This window comes from Balaenoptera acutorostrata, chromosome 1, assembly GCF_949987535.1.
Source record: "Balaenoptera acutorostrata chromosome 1, mBalAcu1.1, whole genome shotgun sequence".
Lineage (NCBI taxonomy): Eukaryota > Metazoa > Chordata > Mammalia > Artiodactyla > Balaenopteridae > Balaenoptera > Balaenoptera acutorostrata.
This window is the reverse complement of record NC_080064.1, coordinates 38,986,214-39,012,570: the sequence shown is the minus strand read 5'-3', so window position 1 is coordinate 39,012,570 and position 26,357 is coordinate 38,986,214. Positions and strand designations below refer to the sequence as shown.

Sequence of the window (26,357 nt, the reverse complement as noted above, 5' to 3'; positions counted from 1 at the left end):
TGCAGAGCTCGCGGGGCGCGGGCGGGGGCCGGGGCAGGAGCGGCGAACCCCCTGCCTTCCACCACGCCCTTCACCGGCTCCCGGAACCTTCAGCGCCCGGAACCTCGCTGCTGGAGCACGGGCGCGGCGGACCCGGAGGACGATGGAGTGGGCGCGCGGGCCGCGGGCCGAGGCCGACGCGCCTGGGGAGGAGGAGGCGGAGGCGGTCATGGCTGCTGTGGTGGCGGCAGCGGGTGGCGCGGGCCCGGCCGTCCTGCAGGTGGCCGGCATCTACCGCGGCCTGTGCGCGGTGCGCAGCCGCGCCCTGGGCCTGGGGCTCGTGTCACCCGCGCAGCTGCGCGTGTTCCCGGTGCGCCCCGGCTCGGGCCGGCCCGCGGGGGGCGCCGAAGGCAGTGGTGTCGAGAATGAGATCGAGGCCAACCCCTTCTACGACCGCTACCGCGACAAGATCCAGCAGCTGCGCAGGTGCGGGCCTGGCCAGCGGCGGGCGGGGAGGAGGGGCGGAGCTCGACCCGCGCTCCTGGTGTATCTGTATCTGGCGCTCTCAGCCCTTCCAGCAGCCCTGCCAGAGGACCACTGGCACTGTCCCCACTCTACAGATGGTTATCTAGGCTCAGAGAGGCTTGGTCACTTGCCTAAGATCACACAGCTAGTGTGAGAGCCGGGAGTCTCTGCGAAGCCCCAGTTGTCTTTCTGTCTGCTTTAGTTCTCAAAACGCTGAGGTCGACTCTTACGACAGCCCTTAAGAGGCAGGCAACTCTGAGAGACCTGTCCTCATTATCGAAATGGGAAAATGGAGCCTTCCAGAGAAGGGACTTGACTTGCTCAGGGTCACCTATTGAGTCAGCTGAGCCCTGTCCTAGGACTCGGGTTCCCAGGCTTCTAGCTGAGGACCCTGACTGTAAGGAAAGGAGATTGGGTGGGAGCAGAGCATCAAAGATTAATAGTGTTACAGTTGGCTCTCAGTTGAACTCTCTCATTAAGATGAGAAAACTGAGGATCAGAGAGAGTAAGAGGCCTGCCAAAGGTCATACAGCTGGTTGGGATTTGTCTGACTTGGAATCGGGGTTCCTAACACTACCCTTCACCTTCCAGAGAGAAGAACCTGGAGATTAGAGGAGGTTGAGGTGGGTATAAGGGGGCCGTGGAGGGTCCAAAGAGTTGAACTGGGAAGAGCTGAAAGAGATCAAAAGTGAAAATTGAAGGGACTTGGGAGAGAATCTGGCAGGGTGGGCAGACAGTTGTCTTAGGAAAGGAAACCTAAGACTGATACTGTAACTTCTTTGAGTTCTAGCTCATCTCTACTTCCACAGCCTTAATTTACTCTATCATCTTCACCCAGAATATTGCAGTCATCCTCTAACTCAGTGGTCCCCAACCATTTTGACACCAGGGGCCGGTTTTGTGGAAGACAGTTTTTCCACAAACTGCAGGAGATGGGGGCGGGATAGGGTTTCGGGATGATTCAAGTACATTACATTTAATGTGCACTTTATTTCTATTATTATTACATTGTAATATATAGTGAAATAATTATACAACTCACCATAATGCAGAACCAGTGGGAGCCCTGAGCTTGTTTTCACTTGCCTCTCACTGATAGGGTTTTGACGTGAGTCTGCAAGCAATTGATTTATTATGGTCTCTGTGCAGTCAAACCTCTCTGCTAATGATAATCTGTATTTGCAGCCACTCCCCAGCGCTAGCATCAGCGCCTCAGCTCCACTTCAGATCATCAGGCATTAGATTCTCACAAGGAGCGCACAACCTAGATCCCTCACATGCGCAGTTCACAGTAGGGTTCGCGCTCCTATGAGACTAATGCTGCCGCTGATCTGACAGGAGGCGGAACTCAGGCGGTAATGCGAGGGATGGAGAGTGGCTGTAAATACAGATGAAACTTCGCTTGCTTGCCCGCTGCTTACCTCCTGCTGTGTGGCCCAGTTCCTAACAGGCCACGGACTGGTACCAGTCCGTGGCCCGGAGGTTGGGGACCCCTGCTCTAACTAGTCTTCCTCACTTCTGGTCTTAGACCCATCTACCCCCAGTCCATGTCACTGCTACTATAATGATCTTTCTTTGAAAGAATGACAGAATAACTGAATGAGTATTTTTGCTCTCCTTCAGCAGAATTCAGATATACTCAAGTATTTGTCATCTTAAAAACCTTTTCTTGACCTACATTCCTCTTCAGCCTTTTCTCACTGATCCCTTTCACAGACGAGCATCTCAGAAGAGTGGTCTACTAATATTCTGAATACTTCACAGCTCCTGTTCATTCTTATTCATGAACAAATGAATGACTGGTTTTACTTTCCTTCCCCACTAGATCATTCCTGTGTCAGTATTTACACATACTACTGCTGTCTCCTAAAGAGTGGCTTTCCAAGGCCACTCCATATCCTTAGTGTTCCATGCAAGGCCCTCGTGCTCTAGTACCTGCCAGTATCCCTAGCTTTATCTAATACCAAAACTTCCTTTTAGCTCTATGGCCCAGTGCAAAGGAATAAAGGACTGATGTTGGGGGCAGGTGTTCCAGGTAAGGGGAGCAACAGAGCCTGAAACCACCTCAACCATTTGGGAATATCTGAGCAAATTTTCATCATAATACCTGTAGCACTCTAATGTACTTATTTACATGTCTTTCTGTCCTACTAGATAGTAAGCTCCTTGAGGTAGGGACTCTTTCTTATTTATTTCTGTATCTCTGAAGACTAGCAAGTTAACCAACAGGCGAGAGACAACAAGTCAAGTTTGCTGAATGAGTGAAAGGGAGAGAGGAAGGAATAAGTCCTAGAAGAAGTTGAGTGAGATGGGAGGGAAAACTGAGGCTACAAAAAGGAAAAGAACATGAGGTAGAGGAAAAGGGAGGTATGAAGTGAAAGCAGGGCCAAAAAAGGATCAGTAGAACCTGGGCCAAGTCAAGGAAAGAGGCAAGACAGAGCTTCGCTGTGAGGCCCAAGACCAACAGGTAGGCTATCGTGAGATATTTTAAAAGGAATTATAGTCCTCGATTGGTTAGTGCTGGAGCATACTCACTAAAACCTGGGCTCTTGGAGCACTTATAACCCCAGTTCAGTGTGAGCCAACGACAAGACAAGGCTGTGTGCCCTGCTGACCCCACTCCAGTCCAGTACCTGGGTTTTTGCATCACACTCTACACTGTTGAGAGCTTTAGGCCCACTGTATCTAGAGTGTGCATAAACGAACATGCCCAGAGAGCAGGTCCACAGTAAGGAATGATTTACAAATCACATATATGAAGAGGGGCTGAAAAACCTGAAGAAATTCAACCTAGAGAAGAGAAACTTAGGAGGTGACATAAGAGCAATTTTCAGGTACTCATAAAAAGAATTAGACATTTTCTCTTGTTCCTGGGGGAGTGAAAGATACAGAGAGGTAGACTTAGACTCAGAATGTTTTAATAATAAAAGATGTCCAGGGTGCGAGTACACAGGGCTCCACTGCCTGGGCCACCCCTCACCGTCTCCATCTGCTCACTGGCAACACTGACCTAGGCCCTGGTACTTGCAGCCCTGGCCAGGCAGGTGCCACACCCTACCAGGTGAGGCCCTTGGTGCAGCTCTTCATCGAGGAGGAGCTGGCCTTCTCTGGAAGGGAGGAAGATCTATCCAAGTACATGGCAGTGAAGGGAGTGGTGTTCAACATCACCTCCAGAAAGGAGTTACATGGAGGAGGAGCGCCCTACGTTGCCTTGACCAAGAAGGACCAGAGGGGTGACCAGGATGCCCTTGGAGCCTGCAGACGTCACCCATGACACTACAGGTCTCATGGCCCGGGAGCTGGAGCCCCTGGATGACATCTTCACCGAAGTGTACACAGCCAAATATTGTCAGCTACACAGCCTGAAGCATTCTTAACAGATGGCAGCCCCAACCTGGACTTCACGCCTGAAGACCAACCCCATTTTGACATAAAGGACAAATTCTGATGTTCCATCAACTGGAGCAGGTTCTTTGGAGAGAGGGTCAGGGAGAACTCAGGTGCTAAATCTGCAAAATAGGATGCCTGAAGCCTCTGAATTGCCGGGATCTGAATAAATAGAGATTTGCCTAGTCGGGGAGGGAAGGGAGATGTCTAAGAATCAGATATGTTCCAGTCAAAGCTTGACACCTGGGATTCCTGCCTGAGGATTCTTTCATCTAACCCAGCAAGATGACCACAAAGTACCTTTCCCATCTTAAGGATTTAAATTCCAAATACCCAGAGTGTAAGTACCTGAGGGAGCAAGCCCTGTGTCACCCTAGGGAATATCCTGCAGGAGAAAAATGTTACACAGGCCCCTTGAGGATTAATAACAGTTGAATAAGTGGATTTCTTTTTCCACTTTTTTGATTTGTAGGCCTGTGCTCAGGCCTAACTAAATTAAGACAAATCCTTCAGCCTCTGACTGTCTGTGTCCTCTCTCTGTGAAAGTGGAACATGGTGCTTTGTTATTTCAAAACCCAGAAAGGCGGGCTTCCCTGGTGGCACAGTGGTTAAGAATCCTGCCAGTGTAGGGGACACAGGTTCAAGCCCTGATCCGGGAAGATCCCACATGCTGCGAAGTAACTAAGCCCGTGCGCCACAACTACTGAGCCTGTGCTCTAGAGCCTGTGAGCCGCAACTACTGAGCCCACGTGCCAAAACTACTGAAGCCCGTGCGCCTAGAGCCCATGCTCTGCAGCAAGAGAAGCCACCACAATGACAAGCCTGCACACCACAATGAAGAGTAGCCCCCGCTCTCCACAACTAGAGAAAAGCCTGCGTGCAGCAACGAAGACCCAACGCAGCCAAAAATAAAAAAATAAATAAATTTATTAAAAAAAAAAAAATGTCCAGGAAGGCCCAGGTGGTTTATCCTTTGGTTTACCTTTGATCAGGTCTGACCCAACTGCTTTTGAGTCCCGACTGGAGAAGTGCAGTGAGTTTCGGAAGCAGCCAGTGGGGCACTCCAAGCAAGGTGACTTTATCAAATGTGTGGAACAGAAGGTAAGACCTGCCCCTTTGGGTGTTGTTGGCTCACCAGTGCTCTACATCCCCACCACTGACCCTTATCCTGGGAGTGGGCTCATTGATGGGATCAGCTCCATCCATAAATGGTATTCTGCTCTTTCTGGCAAGGTACTGTAGTCATGGTGGAGATATAAGGGGATGAAAAGGGTAATCTCTGCTCCCAGGGGGTATAGTCGAGTGGTCAAGGCAAGGCACACATGTAGGGATCAGGGAGGAAAAAGTGCTTAATACATGTTAGCTCTTATTACCCTTAAACAAGAATCAGAGCTGGGGAAAAGCATGTTGAAAGCTGTGTATAGTCAGCCCTCCCTATCTGCAGGTTCTGCATCCACAGATTTTGCATCTGTGGATTCAGCCAACAGCTGATAGAAAATATACAGGGGGAAAAAAAAACTGTAGAAAGTTCCAAAAAGCAACACTTGAGTTTGCCACTTACAGGTAGCTATTTACATAGCATTTATTGTATTTACAACTATTTACATAGAATTTACATTGTATTAGGTATTATAAGTAGTCTAGAGATGATTTAAAGTGTATGGGAAGATGTGCGTAGGTTATATGCAAACACTACACCATTTTATACAAGAGACTTGAGCACCTACAGATTCTGGTGTCTTCAGGGGTCCTGGAACCAATCCCTGACTGATACCAGGGGACAATTGTATAGGAAGATTAATCTAATGCAGTGCTTCTCAAACTTTTTGACCATGACCCACGGTAAGAAATATATTTTACATTGCAATTCATTACACATATATGTATATAATTATAACTGAAGCAAATGCTTACTTTCACTATTGATACATGCAATACACTCTTATTATTATTTTCATCTTTTAAAAAACTTTGGCCACAGTCCACTAAATTGATTTCACAACCTATGATTTGAAAAATACTAATCTAAGGTGGTGCACAAAACAAACTGGGGTGGGAGAGGCCAAAGCCAGGGAGAATATGTCCAGGTGTGGGCTGCATGGGCCTGAAATAAGGTAGTTACAGTGGAAAATTGGGGTTCTACATTGTAAAAGGAGAGATGTTTATTTTACTTGGAAAATAACTTTTTTTGCCTTGGGTATCCTAAATTTTAAGAGAATCCACTCAGTCTTTTAATAACTGGTTGAGTTAATTAGAATAAGAATAGTTAATGGGCTAATCATTACAAGGTTGGGGAGCAAATTCAACCTGTGATAAACGTAGTTTACAATTTTATATGAACAAATTACTTTCTACTACAAGTATTTTATCAAATGTAATTTCCTTTAGCAAACATTTATAGTGTCAATGTTACAAATCAATAGCTATGGGAAATATTACTGTATTATAAACTTTCAATATTATCTGGGAAAGCTTTTTGCCCCATTTTGAAACAAGACTTAGAAATTCAGCTTTGTGATGACAAGAGCAGAATAAGTAAAGATTTAATTTAAATTATGGCAACTTTAGGTAAATATTCACTTACTGTCTTTCTTATCTAGCTAGAGGAAGGCTAGTGGCTAATGGCTCCATGTCTAAAGCCTTTTCTTTACTTTGAGTCATTGGTTCCCTACCATGTGATACCCAACATCCCCTTTTTATAATAAATTGTATTTAATTCTCTCTAATTCTACCCTGAAATGAAATGTAGACAATATAACCCACCTACACACATAATTTCAGGGGGAAAAAATAAATATAATGCCTTAACTGTAATAAAGGGAAGTATTTTTTAAATAAAATACAGATTTCAGCATGTAAGTTCTTGGGCACAACTATGCTGTGAGACCTAGTACAGTCATCAGGTTCTTTTACCTCTGTATGAAATCGCCATGAATACGCAAGCAGCAAATGCAGACTGGTACGGGATGTTATGTTGGTAATTATAAAAACTCCCAAACCATAAGCAGTGTTGTTATCAGTGACCCTCATGAGATTCCACAATGTACAGTCTTCTCTTAAGTTACATAGTAGTTGCATTTCTGAAAAATTCAGTATTGAATAAAACTGTTTTACAAAGGAGAAAGAAAGAGAAAGGAAAGGAAGGAGGGAGGGAGGAAGGAGGGAAGGTCTGGCTAGAATTGGAAAGTTGTGTGGGGTGAGGGAAAATTCATTATGTAGAACTCATCTGCAAAATTGCAGCTCATTTAGCACCGCTGCCTCTCCCATAAATGCAGGTGAAAACATCCAGTCAATTATTGTGATAACAAAAAAACAGGTCCCCATAGGTTTCCAAAGCATCTGCAGTAGACATGCTTTAAATGTTTCATTAATTGCTCTTGAGACTTTGGGCACATAGGGTGTATCCAGTAGGTTCTTCTACAGCACGCTTTTGTCTAATTTGTGGGTACTGGTTCTACGGACATCATTTATGAAAGGTTTGGATTCATTAAAGCACAGAGTAATGAAAAACAGGGTTTAATGCAGAAAGTATGTTTCAGCTTCAGAATCCCAGGTGTGGATTGCACTCCTCTCTGAAAGGCACAGAAATTGAATGGAAAACTCAGAACAACACATCCATACTGTCAGAAACAGCTCAAAATTGGATTTCCTGGCCATGGCCTTTATCTGAGAGTGGGCTAGGAGAGAAAATAATCACTTTCAGTTGTTCTTGGCCTTTTTTGAGGGGGAGTCTAATTTGAGGGAGGGAATACTACGATGGAGTACTGGAAAAGACTCAGTAGTCTGCTGAGGTTGCCTGACTTCAGAAGTGCTGTCACAGATAAGAAGCAGCTTGGAAAATACATCATTCCATTCTTACCTCCTCTGTGGCTCACTGGGAAGGAGAGCACAGGAAACCCAAGTAGGCTTGTTCTGGGAAGGATTCCCTCATCCATGGTGGCAGGGATAGAATGGACTCTCAGTACCAGTAGATGGTGTTTACTAACAGAGAACTCCTTTCTCATCTCTGTATCTCAGAATCAGTCAAAGAAAAGTTGTCTCACAAACAGTAACTCTTAGAACAGTGTGTACAGTTACTGTATAGAGTGGAGAGAAGTGAGTTCTGAGGTGCAGCATTACTAAATGAGGTATTGGGCACCTCACCTAGGGAGGGTAGTCTTCTTAAGAGTAAAGTATAGATTAATATCCTGTCCCATTGTATATTTCAGACAGACACATTGGGGAAACAGCATATGAGCAGAGGATTCACCAAGGACAAGGTAGGTTTCTAATTAAATATCCAAGCGTGAATTCATATGGAACATCTATAACAAGTGGCTGCAAGTTTGAACATATTTACTGTGGTTCAGTGATTTTGTGATTTTCTAACTGTGGAGATGAGAGATATTTCTACGAATTTTTGTTATGACCTTGATACGACTCCTAGTATAGTGTGGGTCCTGGGGGTGCTAGAGGAAGTGTGAAGGAAATGTAGTGTACTACTTCCTACTTTGTATAGGAAGTAGATTTTTTTTTTGGCCACGCCGCGCAGCATGCAGGATCTTAGTTCTCCAACCCGGATTGAACCTGTGCCCCCTGCAGTGGAAATGCGGAGTCATAACTACTGGACCGCCAGGGAAGTCCCAGGAAGTAGTCTTAAGTAAGTAAGTCAGAAAGAGAAAAACAAATACAGTATGCTAACACATATATACGGAATCTAAGGGAAAAAAAAAAAAAAAGGCCATGAAGAACCTAGTGGCAAGACGGGAATAAAGACACAGATCTACTAGAGAATGGACTTGAGGATATGGGGAGGGGGTGGGGTGAGATGTGACAGGGTAAGAGAGTGTCATGGACATATATACACTACCAAATGTAAAATAGATAACTAGTGGGAAGCAGCCTCATAGCACAGGGAGATTAGCTCGGTGCTTTGTGACCACCTAGAGGGGTGGGATGGGGAGGGTGGGAGGGAGGGAGATGCAAGAGGGAAGAGAAATGGGAACATATTGTATATGTATAACTGATCCACTTTGTTATAAAGCAGAAGCTAACACACCATTGTAAGGCAATTATACTTCAATAAAGATGTTTAAAAAAAAAATCAAATAAAAACATGTTTACTCTGTCATTTAACTTGCAAATAAGGAGCCACTTCTGGCAGAATAGCAGTTAAAGGTAACAACCAAACTTTCTCCTCTTAGGAGCTGCAAAGTGCTGCAACGCATATTAGTGAGCGTGAAACATTTGGGAAGTACCAGTAGATATTCCCTGAAAATAGAACTGTGAAACCTGCCCTGGGGGCTCCCTTTTCTGAGCATGTGGGTTTTCTTATACTCATTCTCCACTTATTGAAGATCTGCTTTACTGTCCTCCCATGTTGCTTCCCACAAGGCTTACAGATAGAGTTAAACTGTTTTATTTTTTTAATTGTGGGTGTTAATTGCCTTTTATTTTCTCTTTCAGACTCTCAGTTCAATCTTTAACATTGAGATGGTGAAAGACAAAACTGCAGAAGAAATAAAACAGGTAATGAATGAAAATGAATTGGCATACTTTATGAAAATGTGTGCTCTGTGAACCAAATCTGAAAGTAGAAAGGAGCATACATTTCCTGACACCTCTTTCTAGCCAAAATGAAAGGCAATCATTGAAAGCAGAAGTGATGAATTACATGAAAAATAGTGCATACAAAAACTTGGTCTCACTCCTATATATCTAATCAACTCACATTTCCCCTTTCTTTTTCATTCCTGTTGTCCACATCTTATTTAAAATCATCACTACTCTATGCCTGGATGACTACCTTTCTAAATAGGTTTCCCTGCTCTTACTTCTCCCACCCCCTCTCCCCCTATCATATCCTCACCAGTTCAATCCTCCTAAAGTTCTACTTCACATAGTGTATTGGTTAAGAACACAGACTCTAGGACCAAGCTGCCAGTTTTAAGTCCTAGCTCTGCCACTTACTAGCGGAATGACTTTGATAAGTTAGTTCACTTTTGGGGCCTCAGATTCCCTATCTGTAAAGTGGACATAGTAATAGTACTTACCTCATGGAGTTATTTGGGGAACTAAACGAGTTAATATTTATGAAGTACTTGGAACAGTGCCTGGCACAGAATAAGTGCTATATTTGTGTTTTTAAATAAATAAGTAAAAATAAATATTATGTTAGTAACCTGCTCTCAAATATTCAGTGACTTCCCATATTCCTTTGCTTGACATTCAGAGTCCTCCATTATTTTAGGACCTTCTGCAGGAAGCTTCCTGGACACCTTCCTTCAAAGCACGTGTGATCTATTCCGCTTGTTTGGTCATTCCATATACCAAGCATTCCATATTGCTTGAATTAGCATTTGTAAATGCTATTTACATTTTCACATCTGATTCTTTTCTCTCTAATTAGAATATAATAAGCTATTTATTGGCATTCCTTATAGTTCCATGAATTATATTTTAGGTATGTTGAGAGAATCAAAATAATAATAAAAGCAGTATACTATGTGTCAGGTACTGTACTTAGTGCTTTATATACACTATTTCATTGTATTCTCATAACCCCCTTATAAAGTAGGTGCTATTATTCCCAATTTACAGCTGAGGAAACTGTAACTTAAAGACATGAAGCAACTTAGTGGCAGAGCTAAGACTCAAACCCTTGTCTGTTTGACTCTACATCATATTCCCTTATGGGAAGCTGTGCCAATTACTGTGGGTGTCCTTGAGCGCTGTGTCATTCATTTCAGCAGACAGTTATTAAATGTCAGCCTCTCTGCCAGGCATAGAAATAAATGAGAGAATCCCCAACTCTCAAGGGGTTTCAGCCTAGTGGAAAGACAGACACAAAAACAAAAAGAGAACAGCGCAGAGTTCTAACTTCTGTTAATAGAGGCTTAATGCAAAGTCTCCAGGAGACCTCAAACTGCCTTTGGGAAGAAGTGCCAATAGAAAGTGGACACCAGGCATGTCCTTTGGGGAGAGAGAAGCCAGGCCCAGGAGGCCTGATCATCATATGACAAATATCATTTAGACCTATATTTTTAGATAGGAATTTGTGTTCATTAATATAATTTTGAGTAACCAAGGTCAACTATGTTAGGGAACATCTGTCAGTCTCATAAATTCAGTGTTGATTCATAAACTATCTACTAATATAAATTAAATAAAAATAAGCAGGATATGCTGTCCTTAAAATGAGGAGAAAGTGTTTTGACATGCAAAAAAAAAAGAAAAAAAGAAAAGCAACCTTACTGCATTGATAGAGTGATTTGCCCAGGTCCTAGGAGGTAATAGTCCTTCTGTGCTTTGTGTTGGTGAGATCACACTTTGATTAGTATCTTCAGTTGCCCCCCTCCACCCCCATTTTCATGGGAATGTTGACAAAGCAGAGCAACTCTAAAGGAAGGTGACCCAGTCTTCAACACCAGCTCCCTCAGGTGTCACCTTGGCTATGATGCCTTCCCCAACTTCTATGCCTTTGCTACTGCTTGTCATTCTCTGCTTAGAATGTGTCTCTTATCTTCTCTCCTACCTGTTTATCTTCCCAGACTCCCTGTTCACCTGGCTAACTCCTGATCATTCTTCAGGATACAGCTCAGGTGTCCCTTCCTCTGGCACTTGTTCCCTAACTTGGATTAAGTGCATCTTTTTTGCCCTCAGAGCACCTTGGCTTTGGTTTGCATTGTAATTCTGTTGTGCTAAGCACAAACATTATTTCAGTAGTCTTCACAGTAATCCTCTAAGGTTAATATTACTGCTATTTTATTGATGAGTATATTGATATAATTTAGTGATTTCCAGTAGTTTTCCCAAAGTAGCATAGCCAGCAAATGATAGGAGCTGGGATTTGCATCCAGATCTGCTTGACTGCAGACCCTGGGTTCCGAATGACTGATCCTGGCTCTCTGAGAGGGCCCACAGTTGGCCGGACAGTGCGGGTTTTGGGAGAGGAGAGAGAAGATATGATAAAAAAAAAAAGCTTGTCTATTACACACAAGGCACACCTTGGGAGAAGTGATTAACAAGGTCTCAGAATCTGTTTCTCTGATAGGAATTTGTTATTAAGAGTTACAGTTTGATCATCTAGAAGATTCGGTGGTATTAAATCTTTTTTGTAATCATGTACTAGTAATAAAAGTATTAACGTTGGGATTTCCTCCCTGTTATCAAATAGCATATTACTCTGAGCAATGAAAGCTGTCACCACTTCTTGGTACAGGTTGAAAGGATTACTGATGTGTCACAGACACTCTCTCTTTTTTGTACAGATTTGGCAGCAGTATTTTGCAGCAAAAGATACAGTCTACGCAGTTATTCCTGTAAGTAGTTTGGAGGGGAAAATGAAAGTGTTATAACAAGAAGGTCAGGGCTCTAACCTTAGCAGGCAGTTGCTTTTACTTTTCCTATGTTTATTGCCTCTTGAGAACTTACATTTATAGCTCTGAGGGTTTTTATTATGCCCTGAGCACCAAAGATTGGGAGCTCCATATGGTATATTTATGGCTTTTGTTTTTCATCTTTCTGGTTTAGAAATGTCTCTTTGAGTCAAGTCTCTGACAGGGAGCATGGTGTAAGTTTATGTTGCTGAGCAATTTCCAAGTGTCTTTTATTTCTTTTTGGTGTTTTCCAGCCAAGCTGTTGGAATTTAGGACAGGGCCTCTGGCCTAGCTTTCTTCCCTTCCTGTCTATGAGTGACCTGTACCTGAGCTCACTTGGAGCTTCCTCCTAGTCTTTTTCTGGCATTTCCCCTTAGCAAGTGGCATTTTTTTTTTTTTTTCCTTTCTCAAAGTTGCTTTCTTGGAGATAGTAACGGGCCACTGCTTGACCATTAAGATCTGTGACTGGAAAGGAATGCTGCTGACTTCTTCTGGTTTATGTCCTGCTGCCTTCTACCAGAAGAAAGCATTTAATGTACTGGGTTATCAGCTAGTTCTTTAATTGTTCTTCTCTGAAGAGGAAGTAGCTTTAGGTTAAGTTTATATCAAGCACCCAAATATATACTGAGCTTACACGTGTAAGTTTAAGGAGGAAAACTTACAGATGGAAAAATAAAGCCAGACCTTTTGGTTATTGTGAGAGTATTGCTATCTTTTATTTTCTTCCTCTTTTACATATATACCCTTTCCTTTCATGAGTCCAACATTCAGAAGAGTCGGCACTTTTCATGATATTTTAGGTCTCTAATGCTGACTCATTGTTTGAACAGGCCTTCTTATCTCTCCCTGGACAAACTCAGTGACCTGTTGTCTCTGACACTGGGCAGAGTCCCCTGAAGAGTTAGAGCATTTGCAGTGTCCACTCTTCACACATAATTCTGATATTGAACAGGAAAGCATACCTCTGCTTTTTCCTCTTTGTTGTAAGAGGGATTTGTAAATGATGGAACTTGGGATTGTTTTAGTTGTATTTTAGTTCTAGAGTTCAGTCTTGGTGAATTTAAATGTGATTGTGGCCTTTTATGTTTTCTTGTTTTTGAATTTTATTCTTTTCTAACCTACAGAAAGAGAAGTTTGATTTGATCTGGAACCGGGCTCAGTCCTGTCCAACAGTAAGTGTCCAGTGACCATATGAGGATTGCTTATCAGTGCTGCCAGACAAGGATGTTTCCTAACCAATCTCTTCATGCTCCATAACATCTCATATGTTACAGTTATTTAACAAAGATGCTCACATGTTGATTGTACTGATAAGTAAGATTTTTAGCCTTATGAAATCATGTGGGTTTGGCCCAATAAGCGTGTGGCTGTTTAGCTCTCTGAAACATCTCAGCCCTTTCTGATGTGGATCTTAATTTATTAATATAAGTGAATGTTGGAAGCAACACCTGAGACCTTAATCTTTTCAGCCTCCTTTAAGTTTCTCTTTTATTGACAGTTTCTTTTCAGTTTTGGCCATGCTATTTTGATTATATATACCTAAAAGGAATTATGAAATTGTTGCTGGGGTATTGAGCTGCCAGAAGACCTAAGAGAAAGGGAATAGGTGAGATGGATCAGCCGACTTGGTGTCTATACTAATTTCTAAGATTCTCAAAAAATGCTTCTAAACATTGCTGAGAGAAAATAAAAAACATCTAAGTAAATGGAGAGATATACTGTGTTGGACGACTCAATATTGTTGTCATTTCTCTCCAAATTGATCTCTAGATAAAATATAATCCCAATCAAAATCCTAATAGGCTTTTTTTTTCTTTTTTTTTTTTTAAATTGAAAAGCCAATTTTAAAAACTAATTTGGATATCCAAAGGACCTAGAATAACAAAACAATTTTGAAAAAGAAGAACAAAGTTAGAGAACTTACATTACCTGATTTCAAGACTATGTTTTCATAAAGCTACAGTAGTGAAGACAGTGTGGTAACAGCATAAAGATAGACAAATAGATCAATGGAACAGAACAGAGAATTCAGAAGTAAACCAATGTATGCATGGTCAGTTGTTTTTCAGCAACGGTGCCAAGGTAATTAAATAGAGAAAGGATAATCTTTTCAACACATGTCCAACAAATTGTGCAAAACAATTTGAGTATCCATATGCAAAAAAAATGAACCTCTACTCTTACCTCACACAGTATCCAAAAATTAACTCAAGATCTAGAAAAAAAAAAATCTTAGATTGAATCTTAGTGACCTGGGCTTGGCAGAGATTTAAGTATCGATACATCACAAAAAGCACAAAACCATAAAAGAAAAAATCAATAAATGAGATTTCATCAAAATTAAAATTTTGTCTTTGTATACCCATGTTCATAACAGCATTAGTCACAGTAGCCAAAGGGTAGAGGCAACACAGGTGTCCACTGATAGATGAATGGATAAATAAAATGTGATATATACATGCAGTAGAACATGATTCAGCCTTATAAAGGAAGGAAATTCTGACACATGCTACAACATTCATGAACCGTAAAGACATTATGCTAAGTGAAATAAGCCAGTCACAAAAGGACAAATACTGTATGATTCCACTTATATGAGGTACCTAGAATAGATTCATATACAGAAAGAAGGACAGTGGTTGCCAGGGGATGAGCGGAAGGCAGGGTGGGGAGTTATTGTTTAATGGGTATGGAGTTTCAGTTTGGGAAGATGAAAAAAGTTCTGGAGATGGATGGTGGTGACGGTTTCACAGCAGTGTGAATGTACTTAATGCCAGTGAATTGTGCACTTTAAATGGTTAAAATGGTAACTGTTATGTCTATTTTACCACAATAAAAAAATTAAAAATTTCTACTTTTCGAAAGACAGTGTTGTGAAAATGAAAAGGTAAGCCACGGACTGGGAGAAAATACTTGCAAACATATATTGACAAGTTACTTGTATATAGAATATACTAAAAACTCTTACAACTTTATAAGAGGACAAGCAAACCAATTTAAAAATGAGCAAAAGAGTCAGACAATTCACCAATGAAGTGCAATGGAAGTTATAAGATGTTCGACATCATTTGTCATAATGGGAATGCAAATTAAAACCACAGTGAGATACCACTAAGATGACTAAAATTAAAAAGATTGACCATACCAAGTGTTGGTGAGGATATGGGACAGCTGGAACTCTAATATATTGCTGGTAGTAATGTAAAATGGTACAACCACTTTAGAAGACAGTTTGGCAGTTTCTTTAAAAGTTAAGCATATACCTGCCGTAAGACCCAGCCATTCTACTCCTAGATATTTTCTCAAGGGACTGAAAGCATATGTCCATTCAATGACTTGTTTTTTATTTTTAATAACCAAATACTGAAGATACCCAACTCCATCACAGGTGAAAGAATAAAGAAATTGTGTGTGTGTGTACATATACATCATATACAATACATATATAATGGAGTAAGATTCAGCAATAAGAAGGAATGAACTATTGATATATGCACCAACATGGATAGATCACAAAACAATTGTGCTGAGTGAAAGAAGCTAAACCAAAAAGAAGTATAGATTCTGTGGTTTCATTTATACGAAATTCTAGAAAATGAAGACTGACCAGTAGTGACAGAAACCAAGTCAGTGGCTGCTTAGGAACAGTTGGAGAGAGGGAGATACGAATTACAAAGGAATTTTTAGAGATGATAGATATGTTCATTGTGTTGATTGTGGTAATGGTTTCACTGTATACATATGTCACAACTATTCTAATTGTACACTTTAAATATATGCAACTTATACTTCAAGTATACCTCAATAAAGCTGTAAAAAAAGTGTTTACCCATTAGGTAGGCACTGACGTTATCTCATTAATAATAATAAAACAGAGCCTTAGTGGTTAGCAGTAAGGAGACAATTCCCTGACTACTGCATATTGGACTGATGATACTTTGTTTTGTTCTGGCACCATTCTCTTCGCCACTCCTCCCCAATTCATCTTGAGCATAAAACTTATTATTTCTTGGTGTTTAGAGACATGCTTCAGTATCAGCCTCAGATAGTAGAATATGAAGTGATTACAATAATTGTGACAAAAATTAATGCAGCAGCATTAGAAAGTTTAGAAATTGAAAAAGACCCAAAAGTTCATCAAAAGAAGGATAGATAAAATTGTGGTAAATTTCTGTAGTCACATTCCATATCACAGTGAAAATAATGAATTAGGAGTTATATTTATCAACATGAGTAAATCTCAGACGTATGATGTGAAGTAAAAAAAGCGAGTTGCAAAAGTATACATATAGTTTGATACGATTTAAGTTTTTAAACATGCAAACAGTACTATTTCTTGTTTATGGATGTATACCTATACATTAAAAGTATAAAAAACTGAAAGGGAATGACAGACACCAAATGCAGTTTTAACTGTTATACTGGAACGGAATTATAATGGGTTTACAGAGAGAGCTTCAATTGGATCTCTAATGCTTTCTTTCTTAGGTGGGTTGGGTAGTGTATGAGTGTTTGTTATATTATCACATATGAATTTCATAATTTAAAAAAAGTTTTTAAAACCAAACTTTGAAGAAATGGAGTGAATGACACAGGTGGTTGGACATAGAGCAAATGATTTTATTTATTCATCTGTCTCCTCATGTATTTGTTTCCCACAGTTTCTGTGTGCACTACCAAGAAGGGAAGGTTATGAGTTTTTTGTCGGGCAGTGGGCAGGTACTGAACTCCACTTCACTGCACTTATAAATATTCAGGTAGGTGGCCTGTGCTCAGCCCCTAGATGAAGGAGGCCTACCCCTTTGTGGTATTATGAGCCCTTGCTGAGGCTTGAGGACACAGAATATGTACTAACTACCAGCAGGATTTGCTGTAGCACTGATGAATTGTCATACTTTGTTGGGCTAGCTTTTTAGGCCCCACTCACTACCTAGAAATTGAAATGATCCCAAAACACATTCTCTGACTATTTCTGGCTCTCTCCTCTCTTCCCCATACATCTATAACATTTACTGCATGTACCTCACTTAACAAACAAGGGTGAGTCATGATGGTTATCTTTATAACCTTAAGGTAGGCTCTGTGTCTTACATGTGTTTTATTAACCAAGTCAGCACTTTCTAAGGTGCTAGATGCATAGTTTTCATTTCACAGATGTCATTTTGTTTGCTTCCCTCCTTCCTTTTTCTTTGTTTTACTCCCAAGTATTAGATTAAGAAGTTTGATCCAAAGCATTTGAAGCTTTTGAAATAAAAGTATTTTAAATGAGATCATCACTAGGGTTGACATTCTATATTTGGAGGCTGAATCTGGCAAAAACAAGAATGTATTATAATGGCTTTGAAGTTGGGGTAAAGGGAGCACAAAACAGAATGAGAATTTGCTCATGACTGTAGCCCTTGTGATTGTATCCAGAACTTGTATTGTGTTTGTTTTAAAAAAAAAAAAAAAGTAGAAAGAAAAGAAAAAAAATAGTGGGCTCAGAGAAGTTAGTTCACAGTGCTAGTAAGTGGTAGAGCTGGGTTTGCTTGACTCCAGGTTATTGACTCCAAAGTCTATGAACTTAACCATTATGCTGTTGTGTTGGAAACTATGCTAGGACTGCCTTCGTGAAGCTCATATACAAGTATAGGAAAAAGATCCAGAAACATAATTATGACCAAAATGATAGTGTATTTGAAGTATGTTCGAGAGAACTGAGGCTGAACTATTATTAAGAGTACCCTAGCAATAATTAGGTATTGATAATTAAAAGGACTTTTGCTGAAATTTTAAAGATGAAACCCAGAGATCTTCTGAATGTACAGTTATTTCCTTCTGTACTATGTGATGGCTTAGGCTTTGAACCTAGCCTCTCTTCCTAGTCTGGAGTGAGGTCTAGTCACCACTGCCCTGTCCATTCTTCATGAAATTATGATGTTCCCATTCTTCTTTCCCCCCTTCATCCCACCCAGATTATATTTTAAAACTGCACGTTACAAATCTGGCCCGTGTGCAAACTCTCCAGCTGTTTGCTACAGCTTAAAAGAGCTCAGTCCTCAGAGCCAGCCAAGGGGAGTAGATTTCAACTGTGAAATGCACTAGTCCATAAAAGCGGCAATTACACAGGCATATTGCTTTCTTTAGGACTTGACTTGGTAGCTGCTTGTGCCGTTTTGTTTTTAAATATATGGCCGTGATGTAGGATTCACTGCCTACTGTAAACATTTTCCGGGAGAAAAGCCAAACCTTTTTCAATTGAAGACACAAATAACACTGTGCAAGCTGTCAGTTTCGATGTGCCTTGGCAGACCTGGCCACCGCCACGTGCCAGTCCTCCGACTCACCAGCCACCCAAGCGGCTGTTAAGAGCCAGAATTCCCTCCAGACTCTCTATTGCTGTGAAGTCGCAGTTTTGTTGTGGTGGCACCTTATTGAGCCTTGATTAAGTGTTCCTCCTTACAGACCCGAGGGGAAGCTGCAGCCAGCCAGCTGATTTTATATCACTACCCTGAACTTAAGGAAGAAAAGGGCATAGTGCTGATGACAGCAGAAATGGATTCCACGTTTCTGGTAAGAATCAACTTTTACCTTTTTGGATTTACCTGGTGACCCTGAAGGTATTCAGATACAGTTATATGGTATCTGCACTTGTTACCTTTCTAAAATCCAGTAATTCTGACTCCAAGACACATCTGGCCCTAGGGGTTTCAGGCAAGAGACTGTGGACAAGTAAATGGCTTCTTAAATGTAGGGAAGAGTTCAAAGTCTAGAATAGTTCTTAATCTTTTATCTTCCTCCACACTGTTCACATGTACAGCATTCATCATACATAGTGAATTTCCTTCCTCCTTTTCCCATTTCCTGGGATAGAGCATTGACCATATGCCCATTGGTAATGATGTCTGTTGTGTTTGTTCTTTACATATCCAGGGCCAGGAGCAGTTTTATGATTACTGTTCAGCCTGTTCGTGTAGTCCTTGCTCATGTCAGTCTCATTTATCTGGCGGGGTTTAAGTTCAGGATGTCCTCAAGATAGTGGGCACTTAGTGCCTCTTCCTCCTGAGGTTCTTTATTACAACACCCACTTATTTTTCCTCTGTCTCTTAATCAACTGCAAACAAGAAAGGGAAAAGTTATGGTACTCAGCTAGTATCTCATAGTAGCAGTAAGCCCCAAGTCTAGGACATAATTGAGACTCTACTTCCTTGTCTGTTATTCCTGTAACTGTTCAGTCCCATTTCTCCCATTCTTCCTTCTACCCATCACACTCAACTGGAAGTCACCCAAAATCCTACCCAGAAGAATGGAGTTGCCATTAACTGAGACAAACAAGATTGCAGGCGGAAGAGGTTTGGGAGGAAGATCAGGAGCTCAATTTTCAACACGTTAAATCTGAGATGCCTATTAGATATCCAAGTAGTAGGCAGTTAGATATATGAGCTTGGAGTTCAGGGGAGAGGTCCAAGCTAGAGAGATAAAAATGAGAGTAGTCAGCATACAGGTTTTTATTTAAAGCCATGAGACTGAATGAAATCACCAAGGAAGTTAATGAAGGTAGAAAAGAGAAGAGGTCTAAGAACTGAGCCTTGGAGTGATGAGGAAGCATCAGCAAAGAAGATTAAAAAGGAAGAGTCAGTGAGATAGGAGGAAAACTAAGATGGTAGAATCCCCTGGAAGCTAAGGTAAAATGTTTCAAGGAACAAGGGTGCTCAACTAGCCAAATCTCACTTGCTGGTAGGGCAAGTGAGATGAGGACTGAGAATTTACTAGATTTCACAACATGGAAGTCATTGGGGACCTTTATAAGGGCAGTTTCAAAGGAGTGGTAGGACAAAAGCATGATTGGAGTACATTTAAGAAAGAATGGGAAGAGAAAGAGTAAGCATAAACACGTCTTTCAGGGGATGTTTTTGAGAAGGGAAGGAGAGAATGGGGTGTAAGAAGTGGGGATGAGAGTGTGTTCTTGGTTTTGTTTTAAATGAGAGAAATAACATTATATGTATATGCTGATGGAAAGATCCAGTAGAGAGGGAACTATTGATAATGCACGAGAAGGAGGCTGGAGAGTTGTTGAAGTGGTGTTCTTGAGTGGGGTGAGTCTTGGGAATGAGGGGTTGATCTTTGCCAGAAGTGTAACAACAGGAGAGAAACCAGGATATAATGACACAAATACAGTTAAACGAATAGAGGTGGTGGTAGTTTGTAAGAAGTTCTCTTCAGATTGCTTAGTGAAAAGAAAGATCGTCAGCTGAGAGTGAAGATGGAAGAATAGGTGTTGGACTTTTGAGTGGAAACGAGAAAGTGTGAAATTGTTGTCTAGGATAGGCCCATGAGTTGAGAACGTGTTCTACATCTTTAAGTAGTTGAGGAAACAAACAAACAAACAAAAAACTAAAAAAGAATGATATTTCATGGCCTGTGAAAAGTATATGAAACTCAAATTTCAGTGTCTGTAGATAAAATTTTATTGGAACACAGCCATGCTTATCATTTACATGTTATCTATGGCTGCTTTACCTCTACAGCAGATAGTTGAGTAGCTGCAACAGAGACTATAGGGCCGTAGAGCCAAAAATATTAACAGTGTCTCCCTTTCCAGAAAGTGTTTGTTGATGTGTGATCTAGGAAAATGGAAGAGAGAATGGCTGTGCAGGTACAAGCACAGAGAGGGAAGATCGAGAGTTGGATTTAACTAGGATTATGGTTTAGCCAAGTGATGTAATGAAGTAAGATAGGGACCAGGAAGTTAAAAGTGAATGCAAAGGAATGATTGTAATTATTGACAATGGGGTGCAAGTTGGATAAAGAGGGAAGTGGAAACATGAGAAAGGTTAGAGACAGAACTGCGAGTCCTACTTGAGTTAAAGGATTTTTAAGTTTGGGAGTGAGTGTTAAATACAGGAAATAGTAGACACAGTACGGATGTTTCAAGTTGAGATTTGGAGGGGATATAGTTATCAATAATGATAAGGTTTAAAATTTGACCACAGGAGTGAGTGACATAGATATTGTACTGCATTTTCTGATCTTCAGCAAAGCATAATATCTAACTGTATTAGAAGTGGACTCTAGAGGTCAGAGGAGACCCTTTCTGTTTTAGCATTTATACCACCTCACCCTAGTGGTCTCAAACCCATAATTATTAAAATTTGCTTCCTAGCCTTATAACATTTAACATCATACCAGACAACATACATTTGCCTTGTATAAGTCAACTTGACTATGAGTTTCTAATGTAGTACAGAATTAGACATGTTAGAATTTAGTGTAGAGATACATGATTCAGAGATGGGAAACCTAGAAATGTAATATAAATATATGATCCCCTGCACACTCATGCATGAGTTTGCACTTTAGGCATAGTGTTTCCAAATACAGTAAAGCAAGTGGATAGAAACACCTGGAAACTAGAGGTTTCTTCTGAACTGATGAACTTTAATGATGAAAATTTAGTATAGTATTAGAAAGCCTTATTTGGGTCCACATGTGTGTCAACAGATTATTTCATTGGAAGGTAGTAAGTGTTAGGATAGAGACATGCACAGCGTTGGGGGAGGGGGCAGGGGGAACGTTCCTGGCCCAGAAGGAGGAAGAAGCCTTCCTAGAGATGACACCTGAGCTGAAACTCAAAGATTAGCAGGAGTTTAGCAGGGTAAAGTGGGGAGGGGGAGGGGAATGTTCCAGGTGGTGGAAATAGAATACATAAATGCTAGGAGGCATAAAATGACTTGGGGTATTACAAACAGTTTGCTATCACTGGTATGTTAAAAATAGAGGTTTGGTGGGTTGTGTTTAAAGGATCAGCTTTATCCTGTGGGCACAAAAAGATCATTAAAGGGTTTTGAATGGGGGTTGACCCATAAAGAGTTGGATTTTAAGACCATTAACCTTAAGTATTTGCTTCCTAAATATTTTTTAGTTCTAGCCTGGTCAGTGTGATCATTTAAAATGCAGTTGCAATAGTCTGGGCAAGAAGTAGTAAAGACCTAAACTAGAGCAGTGGTAGTAGGGATGGAGGAGAGAGAATGACTCCAGAAATATATAGGGAATAAAATGGGCAAGACTTGGTAATTTGATTGTAGCTATTAAGATTGAAAGAGAGGGAGAAATCAGGTTTGTTAATAAACCTCCTTGTTGAGCAACATAGGGAATTAATATGTTTATCTTCTTGGGTCTTGGAACGGGAAGAGACTACTGTTTCATGTTGAGAGAATAAAAGGCAGGGAATGAATAAGTGGGCAGGGGTTGGGGTGCAGGGGAGCTTTCCATAATCCTCCATGAGAGACATTTGCACATATCTCCATATCTTAACTCTCTACCCACCATTCTAGTGGTCTTCAAACTAGTGGTCAGAGCCCTTTATCCACACAGAATCTTATTATGTAAAACCCCAGGATATAACAGCTGAAAGAGAGGTGAAGGGACCAGAGGCACCTCCACCTAGGACTCTGCAGTTTGAGCAGCACTGTTCTAGAATATACACAACTGAAATTACCCTTACCTCCACCATCCTAAGCCTCAGATAAAAGTTGACTCACAGGCCCTACAGTTCAGGGCCTCAGAGAGTGGTGGGATCTGCCTCAGATTATGCACTTGCTTTAGAGATGGTTTGTTCTTGAGGCATGTTTGAATATAAGAAAGGTAAAAATGATGAAGTAGAGTTATCAACCTTGATCAGTCTTAATTATTTGCCCCACCAGAAATACTATCAGGGTGAAGTGGAGGGAGTACCAGCCTGGGAGTCCAGAGGTCTGGTCCTTGCTCTGCCACTTGTTAGCCATATGACCTTGGGTCCATCCCTGACCCTCATCTGCTTTGGTTTCCCGGTCCATTAAATGAGGACTGGGTGATCTCTAAGGCCCCTTCCAGCTCTAAAATTCTATTAATTTGAAATAGCCAGCATTTTGGAAAATGGCTTTTGATTGAAGATCCAGTCTCAGAGATCAGTGCCTGCTTGTGAGAAATGACCTGCAAGGCCCATGGGAGGGAATGGAGGTGAAGCAGGCTGTGGTATTTATAAACCTATTTTCATCACTGTAGCTAGACATAGCACACTTTTGACAGTTTTAGTAGGAATTCCATTATCGTTTGGGGTTGGGTTTCGGCTGTGTGAACATTGTAATCGTGAATAAGTGCCTCTGATCAGCTAGCACTAGAGAATGTATAGGAAGCAAAAGTAAGAGTTTTTGAAGTAAATCTCTTGTAAGGTTTCAAGAGTGTAGCCTGTGTCCTGACCCCACTTCTGTTACATAGAGTGATCTGGTCACCATTTCCCTGCTACTGAGCTTTAGAGAAGGTGGCCCCTTCTTTTCCCTGGGGCTTTGCGGGTTGATTAGTTAGAAATGACTGCATAACAAATTACTACTCCAAAACTTAGTGGCTTAAAACAACAAATATTTATCGCCTCACATTTTCTGTGTGTCAGGAGTTCAGGAGCTGCATAGCTGGGTGTTTCTGGCTCAGAGTCTCTCATGAAGTTGCTGTCAAGATGTTGGCAAGGACTACAGTCATTTGAAGGCTGATTGGGCTTGACGATCCACCTCTGACCCCACTTGCATGGCTGTTGGCAGGAGGCCTCATTTCCTGGCCACACTGGCTTCTCCCTAGGCTACTTGAATGTCCTCATGATATGGCAACTGACTTTCCCCAAAGCAAGTGATTAAAGAGAGATAGCAAGACAGAAGCTACAATGTCTTCTGTGACTGAATAGCAGAAGTCATTTTTCATCATTCCACTTTAGTCCATTTGTTAGAAGCAAGTCACTACGTATAGCCAACACTCAAGGGAAGAGAAACGAGGCTCCATCACAGGGAAGAAAGAGTGTCATAGGGAATCCCCTGGCGGTCCAGTTGTTAGGACTCCTCACTTTCACTGCCAAGGGCCTGAGTTCAGTCCCTGGTCAGGGAACTAAGACCCCACAAGCCACGCAGCACGGCCAAAAAAAAAAAGAAAAAAGAAAAAAACATTGTGTCATAGACTTTACGGACAAATTGTAAAACTGCAGCTGGCTTTAGCACTACTTTTTTTTTTTTTTTTTTTTAATTTTATTTATTTATTTATTTATTTATTTTATTTATGGCTGTGTTGGGTCTTCGTTTCTGTGTGAGGGCCTTCTCTAGTTGTGGCAAGTGGGGGCCACTCCTCATCGCGGTGCGCAGGCCTCTCACCGTCGCGGCCTCTCTTGTTGTGGAGCACAGGCTCCAAACGCGCAGGCTCAGTAATTGTGGCTCACGGGCCCAGCTGCTCCGCGGCATGTGGGATCCTCCCAGACCAGGGCTCGAACCCGTGTCCCCTGCACTGGCAGGCAGACTCCCAACCACTGTGCCACCAGGGAAGCCCCAGCACTACTTTTTTGACTGAGGTGGTATGAGGAACAGGTTTTATTCAAGAGTATGTCTGGTTAGTCAAGAACTTAGTAGTAACTCACAAACTGGTTCATGGAACTGGGTAACTATTGCTATTTTTTTCCCCCTTGAGATAAACTTAACAGTTACTAAAGAACTGAATGAAGAGGGAAATTTTTAACATATGCATTAATTTATTAGCAAACATTCACCAAATTTCACTGGGTGCAGGATGTAAAATAAGCACATACTTTGAGAAATTCACACAAAGGAAGACAGACAAAAAAGAAAAAGAGGGGAAAAAAAGGACAGATACAATACGGTATGATACATACTATGTTAGAGGGATGTGTAGGGTAATTTGAATACACAGAAAAGGGGCACCTCACCAAGACTTGGGATGTCAGGGAAGCTTTCTGCAAGCAGTGACTCCTGGGTGAGGGCCCCCAACTGCCATAGGACTTAGACACAGAGCTTCATGGCCCTGTGCTGGAAAGGACCTGACTGTTCTTTTTACCTTTCAGAATGTTGCTGAGGCACAGTGCATTGCCAACCAAGTTCAGCTCTTCTATGCCACTGATCGAAGAGAAACCTACGGGTTAGTGGAGACCTTTAACTTCAGACCAAATGAGTTCAAATATATGTCTGTCATCGCTGAATTGGAACAAAGCGGACTTGGAGCAGAACTGAAATGTTCTCAGAACCAGGATAAGACTTAGAGCTGTAAGGTTGGTTTACAGAGTCTGCTCAGCCCTGGATAGTCCTGAGCCTACCCACCCCTTGACCTCTCGGGAGCTCAGCATCTATAATGAGCAGTCTCTAAGGAGCTGCCCTGTATGCCTATTGCAAGAAGTAACATGGAGGTGAGCCCCATTACTTGATTGTCAGGAACAGAGGTACCCAAGCATTCTGATCATTATCTCCCAGCATACTTGAGGTTTCCTTTTTAAGTGTTTGAGGTCATAACCAGAGACAGCCAAGGATCCACAAGATGGTTGATTTGATTTTACACACTGTAATAGTATATTTGTTTTCTGGACATTTTGACTGCACAGCTCCCAAATGATTAGTTCCTCATCTTTATAAACTGTGACAGGATAATAAGCTTGAAGACCTGCTGTAGTTAGATGTGGGCTTTACATACTCTTCCCACTTGGGTGGCCAAAGGCATAACCCAGATATCCTGTTAGACTCTAGAACAACCAGATATTGCCATCAGGATTAAGACTCCGTCTAGATGCCCCCAGAGATGGCTTTAGTGTAGCTGGTTTGAAGTATCAGCAGATTTCAGTTATAGTTAAACGGGTACAGTGCCTGCTGCCTGCATATTTTTAAACTATGGCTTGTGGCACCTGCTTCTCTAACTCTGCCTGTTGGAAGCTGTGTATTTGGAGGGGCTGAATCAAGTGCAGTATAAATAAATCAACACTTTTGTAAAGAGAGGATGAATCCAGATTTGCTTTTTTTTTTCTTAACAACTCTAAACCACGCCAGTATTATAGAAAAGGTTGGCGGAAGCAAATGTACCCATATTGGGTGTGGTAGCAATAAAATAAAGTCTGGCTTATAATCTTTGTTACACTAAAGAGTGAAATCTAAGCTGTGTGCTATCCATAGCGTCAGTACTGTGGGCTGATTTCATCAAAACTCATCTTTGGACTCAGCAGTTGCTTGAAATGCCAGAAGTAAGAAAGAAGCTCTCCAGCGCAGGAAACTCGGGTTTGGTTAGTAGTGCCACTGTCGTGGCTCCAAGCTCCGCGATAGAAGCGGGCGGCGGTTACGC

General features: G+C 41.5%; 1 protein-coding gene across 1 annotated transcript; it reads left to right on the top strand.

Moving 5' to 3' along the window:
• Positions 1-91: 91 nt before the first annotated feature.
• Positions 92-26,016, top strand: ATPAF1 (ATP synthase mitochondrial F1 complex assembly factor 1). Its single transcript, XM_028164129.2, has 9 exons — positions 92-465; positions 4,884-4,992; positions 8,100-8,150; positions 9,337-9,399; positions 12,141-12,191; positions 13,373-13,420; positions 16,910-17,005; positions 18,693-18,800; positions 25,099-26,016. Exons 1-9 carry the CDS (start codon positions 143-145, stop codon positions 25,291-25,293), a joined length of 1,044 nt encoding a protein of 347 aa, XP_028019930.2. The 5' UTR covers positions 92-142; the 3' UTR covers positions 25,294-26,016.
• The last annotated feature ends 341 nt before the right edge of the window (positions 26,017-26,357 follow it).